The sequence below is a fragment of the Oncorhynchus nerka genome, linkage group LG13 (assembly GCF_034236695.1).
Source record: "Oncorhynchus nerka isolate Pitt River linkage group LG13, Oner_Uvic_2.0, whole genome shotgun sequence".
Classification (NCBI taxonomy): domain Eukaryota; kingdom Metazoa; phylum Chordata; class Actinopteri; order Salmoniformes; family Salmonidae; genus Oncorhynchus; species Oncorhynchus nerka.
The window spans coordinates 7,448,953-7,472,037 of NC_088408.1; the positions used below are offsets into that span (position 1 = coordinate 7,448,953).

The window sequence follows — 23,085 nt, forward strand, 5'->3', positions numbered from 1 at the left end:
ATAGTGCCCTTTCCGATGCACACACACACACACACACACACACACAAACACACACACACACACACACACACACACACACACACACACACACTCAGAAACACATACTTTGTATCAAATGCCAGGACGTGTGTAAGACAGTCACTTTGACAGTCAACACTTCATGGTTGCGGGGTCCATATTGTTTTGAGCTGAAAGGGAAGGCAGGGAACAAATGACCTAAAGATGGTTCTATATGAACACATCACACATAGACTTAGCTGAGCTCATCGCTATGCCCCTCCCACCTTTCCCCATCTCCCCTCTCTCCCCTCTCATCCTCCTCCTATCCCCACCTCCCCTCTCTCCCATCTCACCCACCACCTCCCCTCTCTCCCCTCTCCTATCCCCACCTCCCCTCTCTCCCATCTCACCCACCACCTCCCTCTCTCCCCTCTCATCCTCCTCCTATCCCCACCTCCCCTCTCTCCCCTCTCCTATCTCCACCTCCCCTCTCTCCCCTCTCATCCTCCTCCTATCCCCACCTCCCCTCTCTCCCCTCTCCTATCCCCACCTCCCCTCTCTCCCCTCTCATCCTCCTCCTATCCCCACCTCCCCTCTCTCCCCTCTCCTATCCCCACCTCCCCTCTCTCCCCTCTCATCCTCCTCCTGTCCCCACCTCCCTCTCTCCCCTCTGCTATCCCCACCTCCCCTCTCACCCCCACCTCCCCTCTCCCCTCTCCCCTCACCCCTCTCCTATCCCCACCTCCCGTCTCACCCCCACCTCCCCTCTCCCCTCACCCCCTCCTATCCCCACCTCCCCTCTCACCCCCACCTCCCCTCACCCCCTCCTATCCCCACCTCCCTCTCTCCCATCTCACCCCCACCTCCCTCTCCCTCTCATCCTCCTCCTATCCCCACCTCCCCTTACCCCCCCTATCCCCACCTCCCCTCTCTCCCATCTCAACCCCACCTCCCCTCTCTCCCCTCTCCTATCCCCACCTCCCTATCACCCTCTGCTATCCCCACCTCCCCTCTCTCCCCTCTCACCCCCACCTCCCTCTCTCCCCTCTCCTATCCCCACCTCCCCTCACCCCCTCCTATCCCCACCTCCCTCTCTCCCCTATCCCCACCTCCCTCTCTCCCTTCTCATCCTCCTCCTATCCCCACCTCCTCTCTCTCCCCTCTCACCCCCACCTCCCCTCTCTCCCCTATCCCCACCTCCCCTCTCTCCCATCTCACCCACCATCTCCCCTCTCTCCCTCTCCCCACCTCCCCTCTCTCCCCTCTCCTATCCCCACCTCCCTCTCTCCCCTCTCATCCTCCTCCTATCCCCTCCTCCCCTCTCATCCTCCTCCTATCCCCACCTCCCCTCTCTCCCATCTCACCCACCATCTCCCCTCTCTCCCCTCTCCTATCCCCACCTCCCTCTCACCCACCATCTCCCTCTCTCCCCTATCCCCACCTCCCCTCTCTCCCATCTCACCCACCACCTCCCCTCTCTCCCTCTCCTATCCCCACCTCCCCTCTCTCCCCTCTCATCCTCCTCCTATCCCCACCTCCCCTCTCTCCCATCTCACCCACCACCTCCCCTCTCTCCCCTATCCCCACCTCCCCTCTCTCCCATCTCACCCACCACCTCCCCTCTCCCCCTCTCCTATCCCCACCTCCCTCTCTCCCCCTCTCATCCTCCTCCTATCCCCACCTCCCCTCTCTCCCATCTCACTCACCACCTCCCCTCTCTCCCCTATCCCCACCTCCCCTCTCTCCCCTTCTCATCCTCCTCCTATCCCCACCTCCTCTCTCTCCCCTCTCACCCCCCACCTCCCCTCTCTCCCCCTATCCCCACCTCCCCCTCTCTCCCATCTCACCCACCATCTCCCCTCTCTCCCCTCTCCCCACCTCCCCTCTCTCCCCTCTCCTATCCCCACCTCCCCTCTCTCCCCTCTCATCCTCCTCCTATCCCCTCCTCCCCTCTCATCCTCCTCCTATCCCCACCTCCCCTCTCTCCCCATCTCACCCACCATCTCCCCTCTCTCCCCTCTCCTATCCCCACCTCCCCTCTCACCCACCATCTCCCCTCTCTCCCCTATCCCCACCTCCCCTCTCTCCCATCTCACCCACCACCTCCCCTCTCTCCCCTCTCCTATCCCCACCTCCCCTCTCCCCTCTCATCCTCCTCCTATCCCCACCTCCCTCTCTCCCATCTCACCCACCACCTCCCTCTCCCCTATCCCCACCTCCCCTCTCTCCCATCTCACCCACCACCTCCCTCTCTCCCTCTCCTATCCCCACCTCCCCTCTCCCCCTCTCATCCTCCTCCTATCCCCACCTCCCCTCTCTCCTCATCTCTCTCCCCCTATCCCACCTCCCTCTCTCCCTTCTCATCCTCCTCCTATCCCCACCTCCCTCTCCTCCCCTCTCCCCCCACCTCCCCTCTCTCCCCTATCTCCACCTCCCTCTCCCCATCCTATCCCCACCTCCCCTCTCCCCACCTCCCCTCCCCTCTCCTATCTCACCTCCACCTCTCCCCTCTCATCCTCCTCCTCCCCTCTCCCTCTCATCCTCCTCCTATCCCCACCACCCCATCTCCCCTCTCCCCTCCTCCCCACCTCCCCTCTCTCTCCCATCTCACCCACCACCTCCCCTCTCCCTCCCCTCTCTCCCATCTCACCCACCACCTCCCCTCTCTCCCTCTCCTATCCCCACCTCCCCCCCTCTCTCCCCTCTCATCCTCCTCCTATCCCCACCTCCCCTCTCTCCCATCTCACCCACCACCTCCCCTCTCTTCCCTATCCCCACCTCCCCTCTCTCCCTTCTCATCCTCCTCCCCCTATCCCCACCTCCCCTCTCTCCCATCTCACCCACCACCTCCCCTCTCTCCCCTATCCCCACCTCCCTCTCTCCCATCTCACCCCCCACCTCCCCTCTCTCCCCTCTCCTATCCCCACCTCCCCTCTCTCCCCTCTCATCCTCCCCTCCCATCCCCACCTCCCCTCTCTCCCTCTCTCCTATCCCCACCTCCCTCTCATCCTCCTCCTATCCCCACCTCCCCTCTCATCCTCCTCCTATCCCCACCTCCCCTCTCTCCCCTCTCCTACCTCCCCCACCTCCCCTATCCCCCCTCTCATCCCTCCTCCTCTATCCCCACCTCCCCTCTCTCCCCTCTCCTATCCCCACCTCCCCTCTCATCCTCCTCCTCTCTCCCATCCCCACCTCCCCTCTCTCCCATCTCACCCACCACCTCCCCTCTCTCCCTCCCTATCCCCACCTCCCTCTCTCCCCTCCTCCCCACCTCCCCTCTCATCCTCCTCCTATCCCCACCTCCCTCTCTCCCTCTCCTATCCCCACCTCCCCTCTCTCCCCTATCCCCACCCTTCCCCCTCTCATCCTCCTCCTATCCCCACCTCCCCTCTCTCCCATCTCACCCACCACCTTCCCTCTCTCCCCCCTCCTTGGTATCCATACTTCATTAGACTCCATAACTGTAAGATGTTGCTAAATGCTTAAAAGATTATTTGAGCTCCTAACCATGACTTTACGGAACTGAGTCCAACTAGAATCTATTGTCTGACTTTACAGTACTGAGTCCAACTAGAGTCTATTGTCTGACTTTACAGTACTGAGTCCAACTAGAGTCTATTGTCTGACTTTACAGTACTGAGTCCAACTAGAGTCTATTGTCTGACTTTACAGTACTGAGTCCAACTAGAGTCTATTGTCCATGACTTCATTAGACTCCAGTAACTGAGTCCAACATGTAAGATCTATTGTCTGACTTTACAGTACTGAGTCCAACTAGAGTCTATTGTCTGACTTTACAGTACTGAGTCCAACTAGAGTCTATTGTCTGACTTTACAGTAATAAGTCCAACTAGAGTCTATTGTCTGACTTTACAGTACTGAATCCAACTAGAGTCTATTGTCTGACTTTACAGTACTGAGTCCAACTAGAGTCTATTGTCTGACTTTACGGTACTGAGTCCAACTAGAGTCTATTGTCTGACTTTACAGTACTGAGTCCAACTAGAGTCTATTGTCTGACTTTACAGTACTGAGTCCAACTAGAGTCTATTGTCTGACTTTACGGTAATGAGTCCAACTAGAGTCTATTGTCTGACTTTACAGTACTGAGTCCAACTAGAGTCTATTGTCTGACTTTACAGTACTGAGTCCAACTAGAGTCTATTGTCTGACTTTACGGTAATGAGTCCAACTAGAGTCTATTGTCTGACTTTACGGTAATGAGTCCAACTAGAGTATATTGTCTGAAACTATGGTACTGAGTCCAACTAGAGTCTATTGTCTGAAACTATGGTACTGAGTCCAACTGGACAATGTTGTCTGAGCCTAAATGGGCTACAGGTCTAAGGAGTGGGAATGCGTGGAGAGAGGTGTCACAACCACAGAGATGAACACACACACACGTCCCTCAACCTGTCCTGTTGTGGTCAGGTTCTCAGTACAGGACCCTGTCACATGACAGAGGGGGTTCTCAGTACAGAACCCTGTCACATGACAGAGGAGGTTCTCAGTACAGGACTCTGTGACATGACAGAGGAGGTTCTCAGTACAGGACCCTGTCACATGACAGAGGAGGTTCTCAGTACAGGACTCTGTCACATGACAGAGGAGGTTCTCAGTACAGGACCCTGTCACATGACAGAGGAGGTTCTCAGTACATGACCCTGACACATGATATAGGACATAATCCAGCCAAACTACAATCAGACTCCACACGCATCAGACTCTCTCCTTGCTCTCTGGCCTCCAACGGAAGGTGCTTAGCGCCAAGCTCTTCATGTCCTGTCAGGGCCTACTAATTATGGACCTGTTAGACGGTCCAGTTCCTGTCGCATGATTGTGACTGGGCCCAGAGCATGTGTTTGTTTGTGCTTCTCTGTGAGTGAAAAGTGAAAAGGGGGGTAGATCTGTACCTATCAGGCCTGAAAAGGGGGGTAGATCTGTACCTATCAGGCGTGAAAAGGGGGGTAGATCTGTACCTATCAGGCCTGAAAAGGGGGGTAGATCTGTACCTATCAGGCGTGAAAAGGGGGGTAGATCTGTACCTATCAGGCGTGAAAAGGGGGGTAGATCTGTACCTATCAGGCGTGAAAAAGGGGGTAGATCTGTACCTATCAGGCTCAAAGGGGGGTAGATCTATCAACTGGATGTTTCTAAAAGGGGGTAGATCTGTACCTATCAGGCTCACAGGGTAAAATATCAACTGGATGTTTCTAGATACACGTTTCTAGATACACTTTTCTAGATACACTTTTCTAGATACACGTTTCTAGATACACGTTTCTAGATACACGTTTCTAGATACACTTTTCTAGATACACGTTTCTAGATACACTTTTCTAGATACACGTTTCGAGATACACTTTTCTCTCTTTAATCGTTCCATGAAATGACCTAATTTAAAGCCTAGTGGCCACAACCCTTTTTACTCAATAGTTTATAGGTCAATAACGATGTGGTCATTTAGCAAAGTACCCCAGATAGTATCCTGGAATAGACTTTTCTAAATGAAACCTCAGTCCCAATTTAGCTGGAGTAATGGAGCAAACAAGAACACACTGAACAGACATTACCAGGCCTACTAATTAACAACACAGCTCAGAACGGTTTGTTTAAAACTCCCAGACATTACCAGCCCTACTAATTAACAACACAGCTCAGAACGGTTTGTTTAAAACTCCCAGACATTACCAGCCCTACTAATTAACAACACAGCTCAGAACGGTTTGTTTAAAACTCCCAGACATTACCAGCCCTACTAATTAACAACACAGCTCAGAACGGTTTGTTTAAAACTCCCAGACATTACCAGCCCTACTAATTAACAACACAGCTCAGAACGGTTTGTTTAAAACTCCCAGACATTACCAGCCCTACTAATTAACAACACAGCTCAGAACGGTTTGTTTAAAACTCCCAGACATTACCAGCCCTACTAATTAACAACACAGCTCAGAATGGTTTGTTTAAAACTCCCAGACATTACCAGCCCTACTAATTAACAACACAGCTCAGAACGGTTTGTTTAAAACTCCCAGACATTACCAGCCCTACTAATTAACAACACAGCTCAGAACGGTTTGTTTAAAACTCCCAGACATTACCAGCCCTACTAATTAACAACACAGCTCAGAACGGTTTGTTTAAAACTCCCAGACATTACCAGCCCTACTAATTAACAACACAGCTCAGAACGGTTTGTTTAAAACTCCCAGACATTACCAGCCCTACTAATTAACAACACAGCTCTGAGCGGTTTGTTTAAAACTCCCAGACATTACCAGCCCTACTAATTAACAACACAGCTCAGAATGGTTTGTTTAAAACTCCCAGACATTACCAGCCCTACTAATTAACAACACATCTCTTCTTCAAAGAACAAGAAGAAAAGAAAACTCCCATCCTTATTGACATTACCAACAAATGGAAAGCTCCATTAGTCTGGAGGCGGGGGTAGATCTCGATTTAGCCCAGACCTTCCAGGCATCACAGAATGTTTGCTGGGAAGAACCAACCGGTCCCCCCACCCCCGGAGAATCGTGGGTAATTAGGTTAATTAATTCGACTTGTATTGCCCACTGAGGCGCAGTTTTCCCAGCCCGTCTGTGAATACAAGGTTAAAGGTGAGAAGGAAGGTGTTTTATACCTTTCGTACGGAAAGCTTTCATTGCTCCGTATCCAGTGAAACAAAAGATCATCCTTGGTACAGCTAACTTGTTTTACTAGTTCAATGTTTTCGTTCTCCCCGTGTGATTGGAAAAATATACCAGCCCTACTAATTAACAGCAAATTACAGCTCAGTAACGGTTTGTTTAAAAAAATGAACTCCCAGACATTTTACTTGGCAAAGAAAAAGACTTTGCCAAGTTTTTTCCTGAAGTGTCAGGTAAGTTTACAGTATATCTGTGTCGGGGCTAAATGGACATTATTACCATTTTTATTGTTCAGCTATGTACTTATGAAGACAAATGGTCAACAATGTCTTGACACCAGGTAAGGACGCATACTGTATGGGCTGTAGTACCTACCAGAACCATGTCTTTAGAGAGTTGAACCATATTTAAAAAAATATTGTTCTAATTGTAGACATTCAGTTACAGAACGTTGTTGAAAATGTATTTATGTAATGTTAATGGGGATCTAACATGGCTGCCATAGAATGCTGTAGTGTCATAAGCATCATAATGCAAAAGCTACAGTGTTCCAAATCTATGGTTCTGGAACCTACCAGGACTCTGTGTGGTTCCTGCTAGACTGGTTCTGGAACCTACCAGGACTCTGTGTGGTTCCTGCTAGACTGGTTCTGGAACCTACCCGGACTCTGTGTGATTCCTGCTAGACTGGTTCTGGAACCTACCCGGACTCTGTGTGGTTGCTGCTAGACTGGTTCTGGAACCTACCAGGACTCTGTGTGGTTCCTGCTAGACTGGTTCTGGAACCTACCAGGACTCTGTGTGGTTCCTGCTAGACTGGTTCTGGAACCTACCAGGACTCTGTGTGGTTCCTGCTAGACTGGTTCTGGAACCTACCAGGACTCTGTGTGGTACCTGCTAGACGGGTTCTGGAACCTACCAGGACTCTGTGTGGTACCTGCTAGACTGGTTCTGGAACCTACCAGGACTCTGTGTGTTACCTGCTAGACTGGTTCTGGAACCTACCAGGACTCTGTGTGGTTCCTGCTAGACATTAACCAGCCCTACTAATTAACAACACATCTCCTGAGACTGGTTCTGGAACCTAAACTCCCTGCTAGACATTAACCTAGCTCTGTGTGGTTCCTGCTAATTAACTGGAACCTACAGCTCTGTGTGGTTCCTGCTTGTTTAAAACTCTGTGTGGTTGCCAGACTGGTTCTGGAACCAGCCCTACTAATTAACTGGTTCTGGAACCTACAGCAGGACTCTGTGTGGTTCCTGCTAGACTGGTTCTGGAACCCTACTAATTACTCTGTGTGGTTCCTGCTCTGACTGGTTCTGGAACCTACCAGGACTGTGTGTGGTTCCTACTAGACTGGTAACAACCTACCAGGACTCTGTGTGGTTCCTGCTTGGTTCTGGAACCTAACTCTGTGTGGTTCCCAGACTGGTTCTGGAACCTACAGACTCTGTGTGGTTCTTCTAGACTGGTTCTGGAACCTACCAGGACTCATGGTTCCTGCTAGACTGGTTGAACCTTGATTAAGTTCCTGCTAGACTGGTTCTGGAACCTACCCGGACTCTGTGTGGTTCCTGCTAGACTGGTTCTGGAACCTACCAGGACTCTGTGTGGTTCCTGCTAGACTGGTTCTGGAACCTACCAGGACTCTGTGTGGTTGCTGCTAGACTGGTTCTGGAACCTACCAGGACTCTGTGTGGTTCCTGCTAGACTGCCTTTAGGATGAGATGAGATGGAGACTGAGAGCTTCAGACGGTGTGTTTATTTGTTGTTGCAAGATATTATCCAGCTCGTTCATAAACTAGGACTAACCTCCTCTATCATGTGATCGATTACTCATTTTAGCAATACCCACCAAATTACTCTTACTCATTCTGATCCAGTGAGTTTGTGAGTAGTGAGTGTGTAGTGTAGTAACTATGTGTGTGGTATTGAGTTTGTGAGTAGTGAGTGTGTAGTAACTGTGTGTGTGGTAGTTTGTGAGTAGTGAGTGTGTAGTGTAGTAACTGTGTGTGTGGTATTGAGTTTGTGAGTAGTGAGTGTGTAGTAACTGTGTGTATGGTAGTGAGTTTGTGAGTAGTGAGTGTGTAGTGTAGTAACTGTGTGTGTGGTAGTGAGTTTGTGAGTAGTGAATGTGTAGTGTAGTAACTGTGTGTGTGGTATTGAGTTTGTGAGTAGTGAGTGTATAATGTGTAGTGCCTAGTGTGTAGTGGAGACAGGGTGCCTAGTGGTTGAGCAGTAGAGTGACAGCGTAGCCTAGTGGTGAGTTTGTAGAGGAGACAGGGTAGCCTAGTGTTAGAGTGGTAGTGAGGGTTTGGTTAGAGTGTAGACAGGGTAGCCTAGTGTTTAGAGGAGACAGGGTAGCCTGAGTTTAGAGTGTGAGGAGACAGCGAGTGGTTAGAGTGTAGAGGAGACAGGGTAGCCTAGTGGTTAGAGTGTAGAGGAGACAGGGTGTTTGGTTAGAGTGTAGAGAGACAGGGTAGCCTAGTGGTTAGAGTGTAGAGGCGGTGGGTTAGTGAGTTTGTGAGAGACAGGGTAGCCTAGTGTTTGGTGTAGAGGCGGTTGCCTAGTGGTTGTGTAGAGGGAGACAGGGTGAGTGGTTTGAGGCGGTAGGGGTAGCCTATTGAGTGTAGAGGAGACAGGGTAGCCTAGTGGTTAGAGTGGAGTGGGTAGCCTAGTGGTTAGAGTGTTTTGGTTATTGGAGGGGCGGCAGGGTTTGTGGTTAGTAGTGAGACAGGGTTTGGTTAGAGTGTGAGTTTGGTTAGAGTGTAGAGAGACAGGGTGTAGTGGTTAGTAACTGTGTGTGTGGTATTGAGTTTGGTTAGAACTAGTAACCAGAGTGTTTGACTAGGTGAAATCTGTTTGCCCTGAACAGGCACTTAACCCACTGTTCCCAGGCCAGTAAGAGTTTGTTTGACTTGCCTAGTGAAAACATTGTTTTTTTGTTTGTGAATAGTGAGTGTTTGGTATTGAGTTTGTGAGTAGTGAGTTTGTGACTGAGTTTGTGAGTAGTGAGTGTGTGTTTGTGAGTAGTGTGTAGTGTAGTGTGACTGTGTGTGGTATTGAGTTTGTGAGTAGTGAGTGTGTGGTTTGTGAGTGTGTGGTATTGAGTTTGTGAGTAGTGAGTGTTTGGTATTGAGTTTGTGAGTAGTGAGTGTGTGGTATTGAGTTTGTGAGTAGTGATTGTTTGGTAGTGAGTTTGTGAGTAGTGAGTGTTTGATATTGAGTTTGTGAGTAGTGAGTGTGTGGTAGTGAGTTTGTGAGTAGTGAGTGTTTGGTAGTGAGTTTGTGAGTAGTGAGTGTTTGGTAGTGAGTTTGTGAGTAGTGAGTGTTTGGTAGTGAGTTTGTGAGTAGTGAGTGTTTGGTAGTGAGTTTGTGAGTAGTGAGTGTTTGGTAGTGAGTTTGTGAGTCATATTGGTGGTGGCCCAGTCTAGCTGTCAGAGGGACAGAAGAGAAGGATAGGAAGCCAGTGAAGTGATGAACAGGATTAACATGCATTGCCAATCATTGACTGATGCAGCTCAGTGGAAGCAGCCCTCTGGTCTCTGCTGGCCATCATCAAAGGGAAAACACATAGACAGACAGAGCTTTATAACGCTCTCATTGATGGGTTCAGAGGCTTGACTTTAACAGCAACATAACACTATCAGTACACATTACAGTATATAGTCTAACTACCCCAACAGAAGAGGATCTGTGTACATATACTACTACTTCATCTGGTGTATTATACTATCATCTTTGTCAATTTTTGTTTGTTGCAATAAATCATGAATCTCGTGTTTTGTTGGGAACGTGATCTTGTTGTCCCGTGGTTTATTTCCAGGTGTGCGTCTGGATCGCGTGAGGGGCGGAAGACAGAAGTATAAGAGGAGAATGGGGGACACGGAGAACGGGACCTATCTAGGCCTGACACTTCCCCCTCCGGCCAAAAAGCCATGTGAGTCACGACAACAGTGACCCTTTCTGCTTGTATTATACTTAGGGCCTTGTGTATTGGTGTATTCATGTCACATGACCTGCATTGTAATCTTATGTATTATATTTTATTATAGAACTTTTTTTTATTTTTAAGCCTTTTCCAGACATGAGAATTACAGCAGTTGTCTGACGATGGTGCTCGGACATCTGACATAAAAAGACTATTGGGAAATAAGATTTAAACATAAAAAAAAAATATAAAAAAATTATTATAATAATAATTTAATGATTCCTTTTTTCAAATCATATGAGCAAAAAAAATATGTAGCTTTATCTGGAATGCTAAACCAGACAAGATAAACACAAGCCTGTCTATATAATGAATATGAACTGGTTGGGTTGAGATGATTAAATATAAAATCCCATTAAGCTCTCTCTAAAAGCTTCATTGATACAAAAGTTTTACTAGAACCCAAAATGCTTCTCCAGTAGATTACTAAGGAATTCCATTGTTTAAAAATGGCCTCTTTGTCTTTGTGCAGATTGCCCATGTCTCATTTTCCATTCATTGAAAATGTAAACCTTTTTCAAAGTATCTCTCTTTTTCAAACAAGCATTTTGCAGAGCTGGTTACAAATCCAATTTCATCCCCCTTGAAAAGATACAACAAATATTATGGTTGAACTTGAATGTACTGGTTGATAATATACCTGTTTTATAGAAAGTTTGAAAAGGCTTTTTTGTTTTTTAAATGAAATTTTTAATTGGAGTAGTAGAGTTGCTTTTTATGGACTTATCAGAATTGTATGGGAAGGTCTGCTCAATCCAAGATTGAGGAGGTAGGTGGCAGCGGGAGGAGGTAGGGAACTATAGGATAAAAAACTGGCATAGGAATAAAAATGACATAAATAGGAAAGTAGACCAGTTTCATTTGAGGACCAGGATGTTGACAACTGTGCCATACAGATGGCAAAATAGTTGGGAAGAGATTTTACATTTAGCGATTCCATGGAACAGGGTATATGAGTTGATATACACTGCTCAAAAAAATAAAGGGAACACTTAAGAATATTTCATTCATTCAGATGTGTTATTTTAGTGTTCCCTTTATTTTTTTGAGCAGTGTATAAAACAACGCAAGATTTTGTGCTTTTACTGTACAGAATTATTGCCACCAACAAAAGGTTGAATATTTGGGGCATAAAATCATCAAAAGCTTTGCAGATTTTTGTTGTGAGGATACAGAATCAATAGACCATTTATTTTGGTATTGCCCTCAGGTAGCCTGTTTCTGGTCTCAGGATCAGGAATGGCTGAAAATGCATAGCATTGATGTCAAATTGACCCAAGAAATAGTACTGTTGGGAGATCTGGAGAGACCGGGTCAGTCAATTACTAATACTATTAATACCAGTATTTATCTTCAACTCACAATCTGTGGATTCTGTTCAATTAGACAGATTCAAGTTGTATGTTAAACATCGCAGAATAGATGGGCGGCAGGTTAGAGTGTTGGACTTGTAACCGAAAGGTTGCAAGATCGAATCCCCGAGCTGACAAGGTAAAAATCTGTCTTTCTGCCCCTGAACAAGGTAGTTAACCCACTGTTCCTAGGCCGTCATTGAAAATAAGAATTTGACCTTGAACTTACTTGCCTTGTTAAATGAAGGTGTAAAAAAATAAATAACAATGTAACTGTTCAAAAGATACTTGATATTTAGAAACCTGAAGAGGCCAGCAGAGATCGGTGGAATGGGCTGAGGGTTGGGATGTGGCGACAAGTTGGAGATGTGGAGTTGGAGAGTGGGAATGTTAATGGGCTGAGGGTTGGGATGTGGAGTTGGAGACAAGTGGGAATGGCGTTAATGGGCTGAGGGTTGGGATGTGGCGTTGGAGACAAGTGGGAGTGGCGTTAATGGGCTGAGGGTTGGGATATGGCGTTGGAGACAAGTGGGAGTGGCGTTAATGGGCGGATAGAATGACGGTTGAAGATAAAAGTCAAAACAAAAATGAAGCTTGAATGACACTGAGCGGCAACGTTGTCTCTATTGCCTGAGGCTGATGCCGTTGGGGTGTTTATGCACTCATTTAAATACACACACACACACACACACACAAACACACACGTGTAAATAGTGTCATACAATGCCCTCATAAGTATCCAGTTGGTCTTGCTGTTATGATCTTTGTTGTCAATGATGTCTTTTGTTTTTTTGCGTTTTTCTGTTTTCCTTTAATTTTCTCTTTTGTTCGTTTTGTTGGTGCATCGGGGGACGGGGGGGCTTTGGGGGGTAATTCTGGATGGTTGGTGGTTGGGAGCTTGGGCCGGTGGCTGATAAGTCACTGGATCGGGTCCCCATTTCTGACCTTATGGGACGTGCCGTTGAGCAGGGCGTTGACCCTGGTTGCTCCTGTTGGTCGCTCTGGATGGAGGAGTCTCTGCTTGATGACTCCATGTAATGTCAATGTTGAGCGGCTTCAATTGCAAGTAGATTGTAGGTTTTAATGTTCAATGGGAAAAACAATGTTAAAATCATATGTTTTAAATAAAGGTACAAACCCAGGTCATGTGACATGATCCACTCAGGGTTCTACCACACGGGGTTCTACCACTCAGGGTTCTACCACACGGGGTTCTACCACATGGGGTTCTACCACTATGGGTTCTACCACACGGGGTTCTAAACATGGTGCATGTTGGGTTGTACAACACTAACATCTCACTATGCAATCTACTCTAAACCTCTGTCCATCCACAGGCATCTAATCACACCTTGTTTCTCTCTCTCTCTCCCTCCCCCTCTCTCTCTCTCTCTCTCCCCTCCAACTCTCCCCCTCTCTCTCTCTCTCCCCTCCCTCCCTCCAACTCTCTCTCCCCCTCTCTTGTTTCTCTCCCCCCCTCTCTCGGCCAGTGACAAAGATCGTTTCTCACCTGCTGGTGGTTGAACCAGAGAAGATCTATGCCATGCCAGACCCGACCATGCCAGACGGAGACATCAAGGCCCTGACCACTCTGTGTGACCTGGCTGACAGAGAACTGGTGGTCATCATCGGCTGGGCCAAACATATCCCAGGTAGAGGGGACTGTATTATCTACACAGAGCACTCCCATCATATCCCAGGCAGAGGGGACTGTATTATCTACACAGAGCACTCCCAACATATCCCAGATAGAGGGGACTATGTTATCTACACAGAGCACTCCCATCATATCCCAGGCAGAGGGGACTATATTATCTACACAGAGCACTCCCATCATATCCCAGATAGAGGGGACTATATTATCTACACAGAGCACTCCCATCATATCCCAGGCAGAGGGGACTATATTATCTACACAGAGCACTCCCAACATATCCCAGGTAGAGGGGACTATGTTATCTACACAGAGCACTCCCAACATATCCCAGGTAGAGGGGACTATATTATCTACACAGAGCACTCCCATCATATCTCAGATAGAACTGGAGGAAAGGAACATTAAAGCCACAAAACTCTTTTGAATAAGTGCTCTCATTAACTCTCTCTCTCACACACGGATGCACGGATGCACACACACACACACACACACACACACACACACACACACACACACACACACACACACACACACACACACACACACACCCTCTAAGGATAATGAACATCTGCTCCACATCTACCCGGAGGGGAGAGACAGTTCCACATTCTCCACATGTAAATCAATAGAGAGCAACTGAAGCCGTGTGTGTGTGTGTGTGTGTGTGTGTGTGTGTGTGTGTGTGTGTGTGTGTGTGTGTGTGTGTGTGTGTGTGTGTGTGTGTGTGTGTGTGTGTGTGTGTGTGTGTCTGTGCATCCGTGCGCATGCGTGTTTGGCAGTTGGAGGATGGGGGTAGGGGTACCTCCCTTTACGTCAATGTATTCCATTTAAATTTGAGATTTTTAAAAAATACAATCCTCTTACTTCCTTTTAAGACTGATTACACAAGGAGCAGTGTGTACCATTGGTTTATTTAGGGAGGTACTCATGGTGGACTCGTTCCTCTCCTCCTCTCGACTCAAACCTACATCTGAATAGTTATACACTTTCTTAGATCTCATTGTTTTCATGAGTCTTAATTGAAAAATATTTTTTTAAATCCTTAAAATAAATCATTTGAATTATCTTAAAATATATCATCCCTGTGTAGATATTCCGAGCATTTACTGTTGGTATCGCTGGGTTGATCTCTCCTAAACTATTTGCCCTGAGAGTACTGTTCTTGGGTCAGTTTCTAACCATAACCTCCCAGTAATTAAGGTTCAGTCTTGGGGAGGGTGAGCTGATCCTGAATCTGTGGTTTACTGTGATCTGATGATTATGTAGGACCCAGGGGCGATGTAACCTGATTAGGGAGATTACAGGGTGGGCCCAGGGGCGATGTAACCTGATTAGGGAGATTACAGGGTGGACCCAGGGGAGATTACAGGGTGGACCCAGGGGAGATTACAGGGTGGACCCAGGGGAGATTACAGGGTGGACCCAGGGGAGATTACAGGGTGGACCCAGGGGAGATGTAACCTGATTAGAGAGATTATAGGGGAGATTACAGGGTGGACCCAGGGGAGATGTAACCTGATTAGGGAGATTACAGGGTGGACCCAGGGGAGATGTAACCTGATTAGAGAGATTATAGGGGAGATTACAGGGTGGACCCAGGGGCGATGTAACCTGATTAGGGAGATTACAGGGTGGACCCAGGGGAGATGTAACCTGATTAGAGAGATTATAGGGGAGATTACAGGGTGGACCCAGGGGCGATGTAACCTGATTAGGGAGATTACAGGGTGGACCCAGGGGAGATTACAGGGTGGACCCAGGGGAGATTACAGGGTGGACCCAGGGGAGATGTAACCTGATTAGAGAGATTACAGGGTGGACCCAGGGGCGATGTAACCTGATTAGGGAGATTACAGGGTGGACCAAGGGGAGATGTAACCTGATTAGGGAGATTACAGGGTGGACCGAGGGGAGATGTAACCTGATTAGGGAGATTACAGGGTGGACCCAGGGGAGATGTAACCTGATTAGGGAGATTACAGGGTGGACCCAGGTGAGATTACAGGGTGGACCGAGGGGAGATGTAACCTGATTAGGGAGATTACAGGGTGGACCGAGGGGAGATGTAACCTGATTAGGGAGATTACAGGGTGGACCCAGGGGAGATAACAGGGTGGTTCAGGTGAGATTAAGGAGATTACAGGGTGGACCCAGGTGAGATTGCAGGGTGGACCCAGGGGAGATGTAACCTGATTAGGGAGATTACAGGGTGGACCCAGGGGAGATGCAACCTGATTAGGGAGATTATAGGTTGGACCCAGGGGAGATTACAGGGTGGGCCCAGGGGAGATTACAGGGTGGGCCCAGGGGAGATTACAGGGTGGGCCCAGGTGAGATTATAGGGTGGACCCAGGTGAGATTATAGGGTGGACCCAGGTGAGATTACAGGGTGGACCCAGGTGAGATTACAGGGTGGACCCAGGGGAGATGTAACCTGATTAAGGAGATTACAGGGTGGACCCAGGTGAGATTACAGGGTGGACCCAGGGGAGATGTAACCTGATTAGGGAGATTATAGGGTGGACCCAGGGGAGATTACAGGGTGGGCCCAGGGGAGATGTAACCTGATTAGGGAGATTACAGGGTGGACCCAGGTGAGATTACAGGGTGGACCGAGGGGAGATGTAACCTGATTAGGGAGATTACAGGGTGGACCCAGGTGATGTAACCTGATTAAGGATTATTACAGGGTGGACCCAGGGGAGATGTAACCTGATTAAGGAGATTACAGGGTGGACCCAGGTGAGATTACAGGGTGGACCCAGGGGAGATGTAACCTGATTAGGGAGATTATAGGGTGGACCCAGGGGAGATGTAACCTGATTAGGGAGATTACAGGGTGGACCCAGGGGCGATGTAACCTGATTAGGGAGATTATAGGACCCAGGGAGATTACAGGGTGAGGGATTACAGGGTGGACCCAGGGAGATGTAACCTGATTATGGAGATTACAGGGTGGACCCAGGGAGATTACAGGGTGGGCCCACCCCAGGGGAGATGTAACCTGATTATGGAGATTACAGGGTGGACCCAGGGGAGATTACAGTGGACCCAGGGGAGATGTAACCTGATTAGGAGATTAGGGAGACCCAGGGGGAGATTACAGGGTGGACCCAGGGATTAGGGAGATTATAGGGTGGACCCAGGGGCGATGTAACCTGATTAGGGAGATTATAGGGTGGACCCAGGGGAGATTACAGGGTGGGCCCAGGGGAGATTACAGGGTGGACCCAGGGGAGATGTAACCTGATTATGGAGATTACAGGGTGGACCCAGGGGAGATTACAGGGTGGACCCAGGGGAGATGTAACCTGATTAGGGAGATTACAGGGTGGACCCAGGGGAGATTACAGGGTGGACCCAGGGGAGATGTAACCTGATTATGGAGATTACAGGGTGGACCCAGGGGAGATGTAACCTGATTATGGAGATTACAGGGTGGACCCAGGGGAGATTACAGGGTGGACCCAGGGGAGATGTAACCTGATTAGGGAGATTACAGGGTGGACCCAGGGGAGATTACAGGGTGGACCCAGGGGAGATGTAACCTGATTATGGAGATTACAGGGTGGACCCAGGGGAGATTACAGGGTGGACCCAGGGGAGATGTAACCTGATTAGGGAGATTACAGGGTGGACCCAGGGGCGATGTAACCTGATTAGGGAGATTACAGGGTGGACCCAGGGGAGATGTAACCTGATTAAGGAGATTACAGGGTGGACCCAGGTGAGATTACAGGGTGGACCCAGGGGAGATGTAACCTGATTAGGGAGATTACAGGGTGGACCCAGGGGAGATGTAACCTGATTAAGGAGATTACAGGGTGGACCCAGGTGAGATTACAGGGTGGACCCAGGGGAGATGTAACCTGATTAGGGAGATTACAGGGTGGACCCAGGTGAGATTACAGGGTGGACCCAGGGGAGATGTAACCTGATTAGGGAGATTACAGGGTGGACCCAGGTGCGATGTAACCTGATTAGGGAGATTACAGGGTGGACCCAGGGGAGATTTAGAGAGATTACAGGGTAGACCCAGGGGAGATCATCAGCAGTGGGAGATTAGACTTCATGGTGGCCAGGTACCAGGTATCATTAACAGACAGGTAACAGGTATCATTAACAGACAGGTAACAGGTATCATTAATAGACAGGTATCATTAACAGACAGGTAACAGGCATCATTAATAGACAGGTATCATTAACAGACAGGTAACAGGTATCATTAACAGACAGGTATCATTAACAGACAGGTAACATTAACAGACAGGTAACAGGTATCATTAACAGACAGGTAACAGGTATCATTAATAGACAGGTAACAGGTATCATTAACAGACAGGTAACAGGTATCATTAACAGACAGGTATCATTAACAGACAGTATCATTAATAGACAGGTAACAGGTATCATTAACAGACAGGTAACAACAGGTATCATTAACAGACAGGTATCATTAATAACAGACAGGTAACAGGTATCATTAATAGACAGGTATCATTAATAGACAGGTAACAGGTATCATTAATAGACAGGTAACAGGTATCATTAATAGACAGGTATCATATCATCATTAATAGACAGGTAACAGGTATCATTAACAGACAGGTAACAGGTATCATTAACAGAACAGGTATCATTAATAGACAGGTAACATTAATAGACAGGTAACAGGTATCATTAATAGACAGGTAACAGGTATCATTAACAGACAGGTAACAGGTATCATTAATAGACAGGTAACAGGCATCATTAATTAATAGACAGGTAACAGGTATCATTAATAGACAGGTAACAGGTATCATTAACAGACAGGTAACAGGTATAAATAACAGACAGGTAACAGGCATCATTAATAACAGGTAAACAGGTATCATTAATAGACAGTAACAGGTATCATTAATAGACAGGTAACAGGTATCATTAACAGACAGGTAACAGGTATCATTAACAGACAGGCATCATTAATAACAGGTATCATTTAATAGACAGGGTAACAGGTATCATTAACAGACAGGTAACAGGTATAAATAACAGACAGGTAACAGGTATCATTAACAGACAGGTAACAGGTATCATTAACAGACAGGTAACAGGTATCATTAATATTAACAGACAGGTCAAACAGACAGTATCATTAACAGACAGGTAACAGGTATCATTAATAGACAGGTAACAGGTATCATTAACAGACAGGTAACAGGTATCATTAATAGACAGGTAACAGGTCATTAACAGACAGTATCATTAACAGACAGGTAACAGGTATCATTAACAGACAGGTAACAGGTATCATTAACAGACAGGTAACTAACAGGTATCATTAACAGACAGGTAACAGGTATCATTAATAGACAGGTAACAGGTATCATTAATAGACAGGTATCATTAACAGACAGGTAACAGGTATAAATAAGAGACAGGTAACAGGTATCATTAACAGACAGGTAACAGGTATCATTAACAGACAGGTAACAGGTATCATTAACAGACAGGTAACAGGTATCATTAACAGACAGGTAACAGGTATCATTAACAGACAGGTAACAGGTATCATTAACAGACAGGTATCATTAACAGACAGGTAACAGGTATCATTAATAGACAGGTAACAGGTATCATTAATAGACAGGTAACAGGTATCATTAACAGACAGGTAACAGGTATCATTAACAGACAGGAAACAGGCATCATTAATAGACAGGTATCATTAACAGACAGGTAACATGTATCATTAATAGACAGGTAACAGGTATCATTAATAGACAGGTATCATTAACAGACAGGTAACAGGTATCATTAACAGACAGGTAACAGGTATAAATAACAGACAGGTAACAGGCATCATTAACAGACAGGTAACAGGTATCATTAACAGACAGTTAACAGGTATCATTAATAGACAGGTAACAGGTATCATTAACAGACAGAACAGGTATCATTAACAGACAGGTAACAGGCATCATTAATAGACAGGTATCATTAACAGACAGGTAACATGTATCATTAATAGACAGGTAACAGGTATCATTAATAGACAGGTATCATTAACAGACAGGTAACAGGTATAAATAACAGACAGGTAACAGGTATCATTAACAGACAGGTAACAGTTATCATTAACAGACAGGTAACAGGTATCATTAACAGACAGGTAACAGGTATCATTAACATTCATTAACAGACAGGTAACAGGTATCATTAATAGACAGGTAACAGGTATCATTAACAGACAGGTAACAGGTATCATTAACAGACAGGTAACAGGTATCATTAACAGACAGGTAACAGGTATCATTAACAGACAGGTATCATTAACAGACAGGTAACAGGTATCATTAACAGACAGGTAACAGGTATCATTAACAGACAGGTAACAGGTATCATTAACAGACAGGTAACAGGCATCATTAATAGACAGGTATCATTAACAGACAGGTAACATGTATCATTAATAGACAGGTAACAGGTATCATTAATAGACAGGTACAGGTATCATTAACAGACAGGTAACAGGTATCATTAATAGACAGGTAACAGGTATCATTAACAGACAGGTAACAGGTATCATTAACAGACAGGTAACAGGTATCATTAACAGACAGGTAACATTAACAGACAGGTAACAGGTATCATTAACAGACAGGTATCATTAACAGACAGGTAACAGGTATCATTAACAGACAGGTATCATTAATAGACAGGTAACAGGTATCATTAATAGACAGGTAACAGGTATCATTAACAGACAGGTAACAGGTATCATTAATAGACAGGTAACAGGTATCATTAATAGACAGGTAACAGGTATCATTAATAGACAGGTATCATTAATAGACAGGTAACAGGTATCATTAATAGACAGGTAACAGGCATCATTAATAGACAGGTAACAGGTATCATTAACAGACAGGTAACAGGTATCATTAACAGACAGGTAACAGGTATCATTAACAGACAGGTAACAGGTATCATTAACAGACAGGTAACAGGTATCATTAACAGACAGGTAACAGGTATCATTAACAGACAGGTAACAGGTATCATTAACAGACAGGTAACAGGTATCATTAACAGACAGGTAACAGACAGGTAACAGGTATCATTAACAGACAGGTAACAGGTATCATTAATAGACAGGTATCATTAACAGACAGGTAACAGGTATAAATAAGAGACAGGTAACAGGTATCATTAACAGACAGGTAACAGGTATCATTAACAGACAGGTAACAGGTATCATTAATAGACAGGTAACAGGTAACGTTAACAGACAGGTAACAGGTATCATTAACAGACAGGTAACAGGTATCATTAACAGACAGGTATCATTAACAGACAGGTAACAGGTATCATTAACAGACAGGTAACAGGTATCATTAACAGACAGGTAACAGGTATCATTAACAGACGGGTAACAGGTATCATTAACAGACAGGTAACAGGCATCATTAATAGACAGGTATCATTAACAGACAGGTAACATGTATCATTAATAGACAGGTAACAGGTATCATTAATAGACAGGTAACAGGTAACAGGCATCATTAATAGACAGGTAACAGGTATAAATAACAGACAGGTAACAGGCATCATTAATAGACAGGTAACAGGTATCATTAATAGACAGTTAACAGGTTCAAATAGACAGGTAACAGGTATCATTAACAGACAGTTAACAGGTATCATTAACAGACATGGTAATTAATAGACAGGTATCATTAACAGACAGGTAACATGTATCATTAATAGACAGGTAACAGGTATTATTAATAGACAGGTATCATTAACAGACAGGTAACAGGTATAAATAACAGACAGGTAACAGGTATCATTAACAGACAGGTAACAGGTATCATTAACAGACAGGTAACAGGTATCATTAACAGACAGGTAACAGGTATCATTAACAGACAGGTATCATTAACAGACAGGTAACAGGTATCATTAATAGACAGGTAACAGGTATCATTAACAGACAGGTAACAGGTATCATTAACAGACAGGTAACAGGTATCATTAACAGACAGGTAACAGGTATCATTAACAGACAGGTAACAGGTATCATTAACAGACAGGTAACAGGTAACATTAACAGACAGGTAACAGGTATCATTAACAGACAGGTAACAGGTATCATTAACAAACAGGTAACAGGCATCATTAATAGACAGGTATCATTAACAGACAGGTAACATGTATCATTAATAGACAGGTAACAGGTATCATTAATTGACAGGTAATTAACAGACAGTAACAGGTATCATTAATAGACAGGTAACAGGTATCATTAACAGACAGGTAACAGGTATCATTAACAGACAGGTATCATTAACAGACAGGTAACATTAACAGACAGGTAACAGGTATCATTAACAGACAGGTATCATTAACAGACAGGTAACAGGTATCATTAACAGACAGGTATCATTAATAGACAGGTAACAGGTATCATTAATAGACAGGTAACAGGTATCATTAATAGACAGGTAACAGGTATCATTAATAGACAGGTAACAGGTATCATTAATAGACAGGTAACAGGTAGCATTAATAGACAGGTATCATTAATAGACAGGTAACAGGTATCATTAATAGACAGGTAACAGGCATCATTAATAGACAGGTAACAGGTATCATTAACAGACTGTTAACAGGTATCATTAACAGACAGGTAACAGGTATCATTAACAGACAGGTAACAGGTATCATTAACAGACAGGTAACAGGTATCATTAACAGACAGGTAACAGGTATCATTAATAGACAGGTAACAGGTATCATTAACAGACAGGTAACAGGTATCATTAACAGACAGGTAACAGGTATCATTAACAGACAGGTAACATTAACAGACAGGTAACATGTATCATTAATAGACAGGTAACAGGTATCATTAATAGACAGGTATCATTAACAGACAGGTAACAGGTATAAATAAGAGACAGGTAACAGGTATCATTAACAGACAGGTAACAGGTATCATTAACAGACAGGTAACAGGTATCATTAATAGACAGGTAACAGGTAACGTTAACAGACAGGTAACAGGTATCATTAACAGACAGGTAACAGGTATCATTAACAGACAGGTATCATTAACAGACAGGTAACAGGTATCATTAACAGACAGGTAACAGGTATCATTAACAGACAGGTAACAGGTATCATTAACAGACGGGTAACAGGTATCATTAACAGACAGGTAACAGGCATCATTAATAGACAGGTATCATTAACAGACAGGTAACATGTATCATTAATAGACAGGTAACAGGTATCATTAATAGACAGGTATCATTAATAGACAGGTAACAGGTATCATTAATAGACAGGTAACAGGTATAAATAACAGACAGGTAACAGGCATCATTAATAGACAGGTAACAGGTATCATTAATAGACAGTTAACAGGTATCATTAATAGACAG

At 45.6% G+C, this 23,085-nt stretch overlaps 1 protein-coding gene across 1 annotated transcript in view; it reads left to right on the plus strand.

Moving 5' to 3' along the window:
• LOC115127998 (steroid hormone receptor ERR2-like) overlaps positions 1 to 23,085 on the plus strand; it is a 106,481-nt gene that overhangs the window by 62,305 nt on the left and 21,091 nt on the right. Inside the window, exons 4-5 of the mRNA XM_065026038.1 lie at positions 10,481 to 10,594; positions 13,488 to 13,649. Coding sequence (XP_064882110.1) covers positions 10,481 to 10,594; positions 13,488 to 13,649 — 276 coding nt within the window. The remainder of the gene's footprint in view (positions 1 to 10,480; positions 10,595 to 13,487; positions 13,650 to 23,085) is intronic.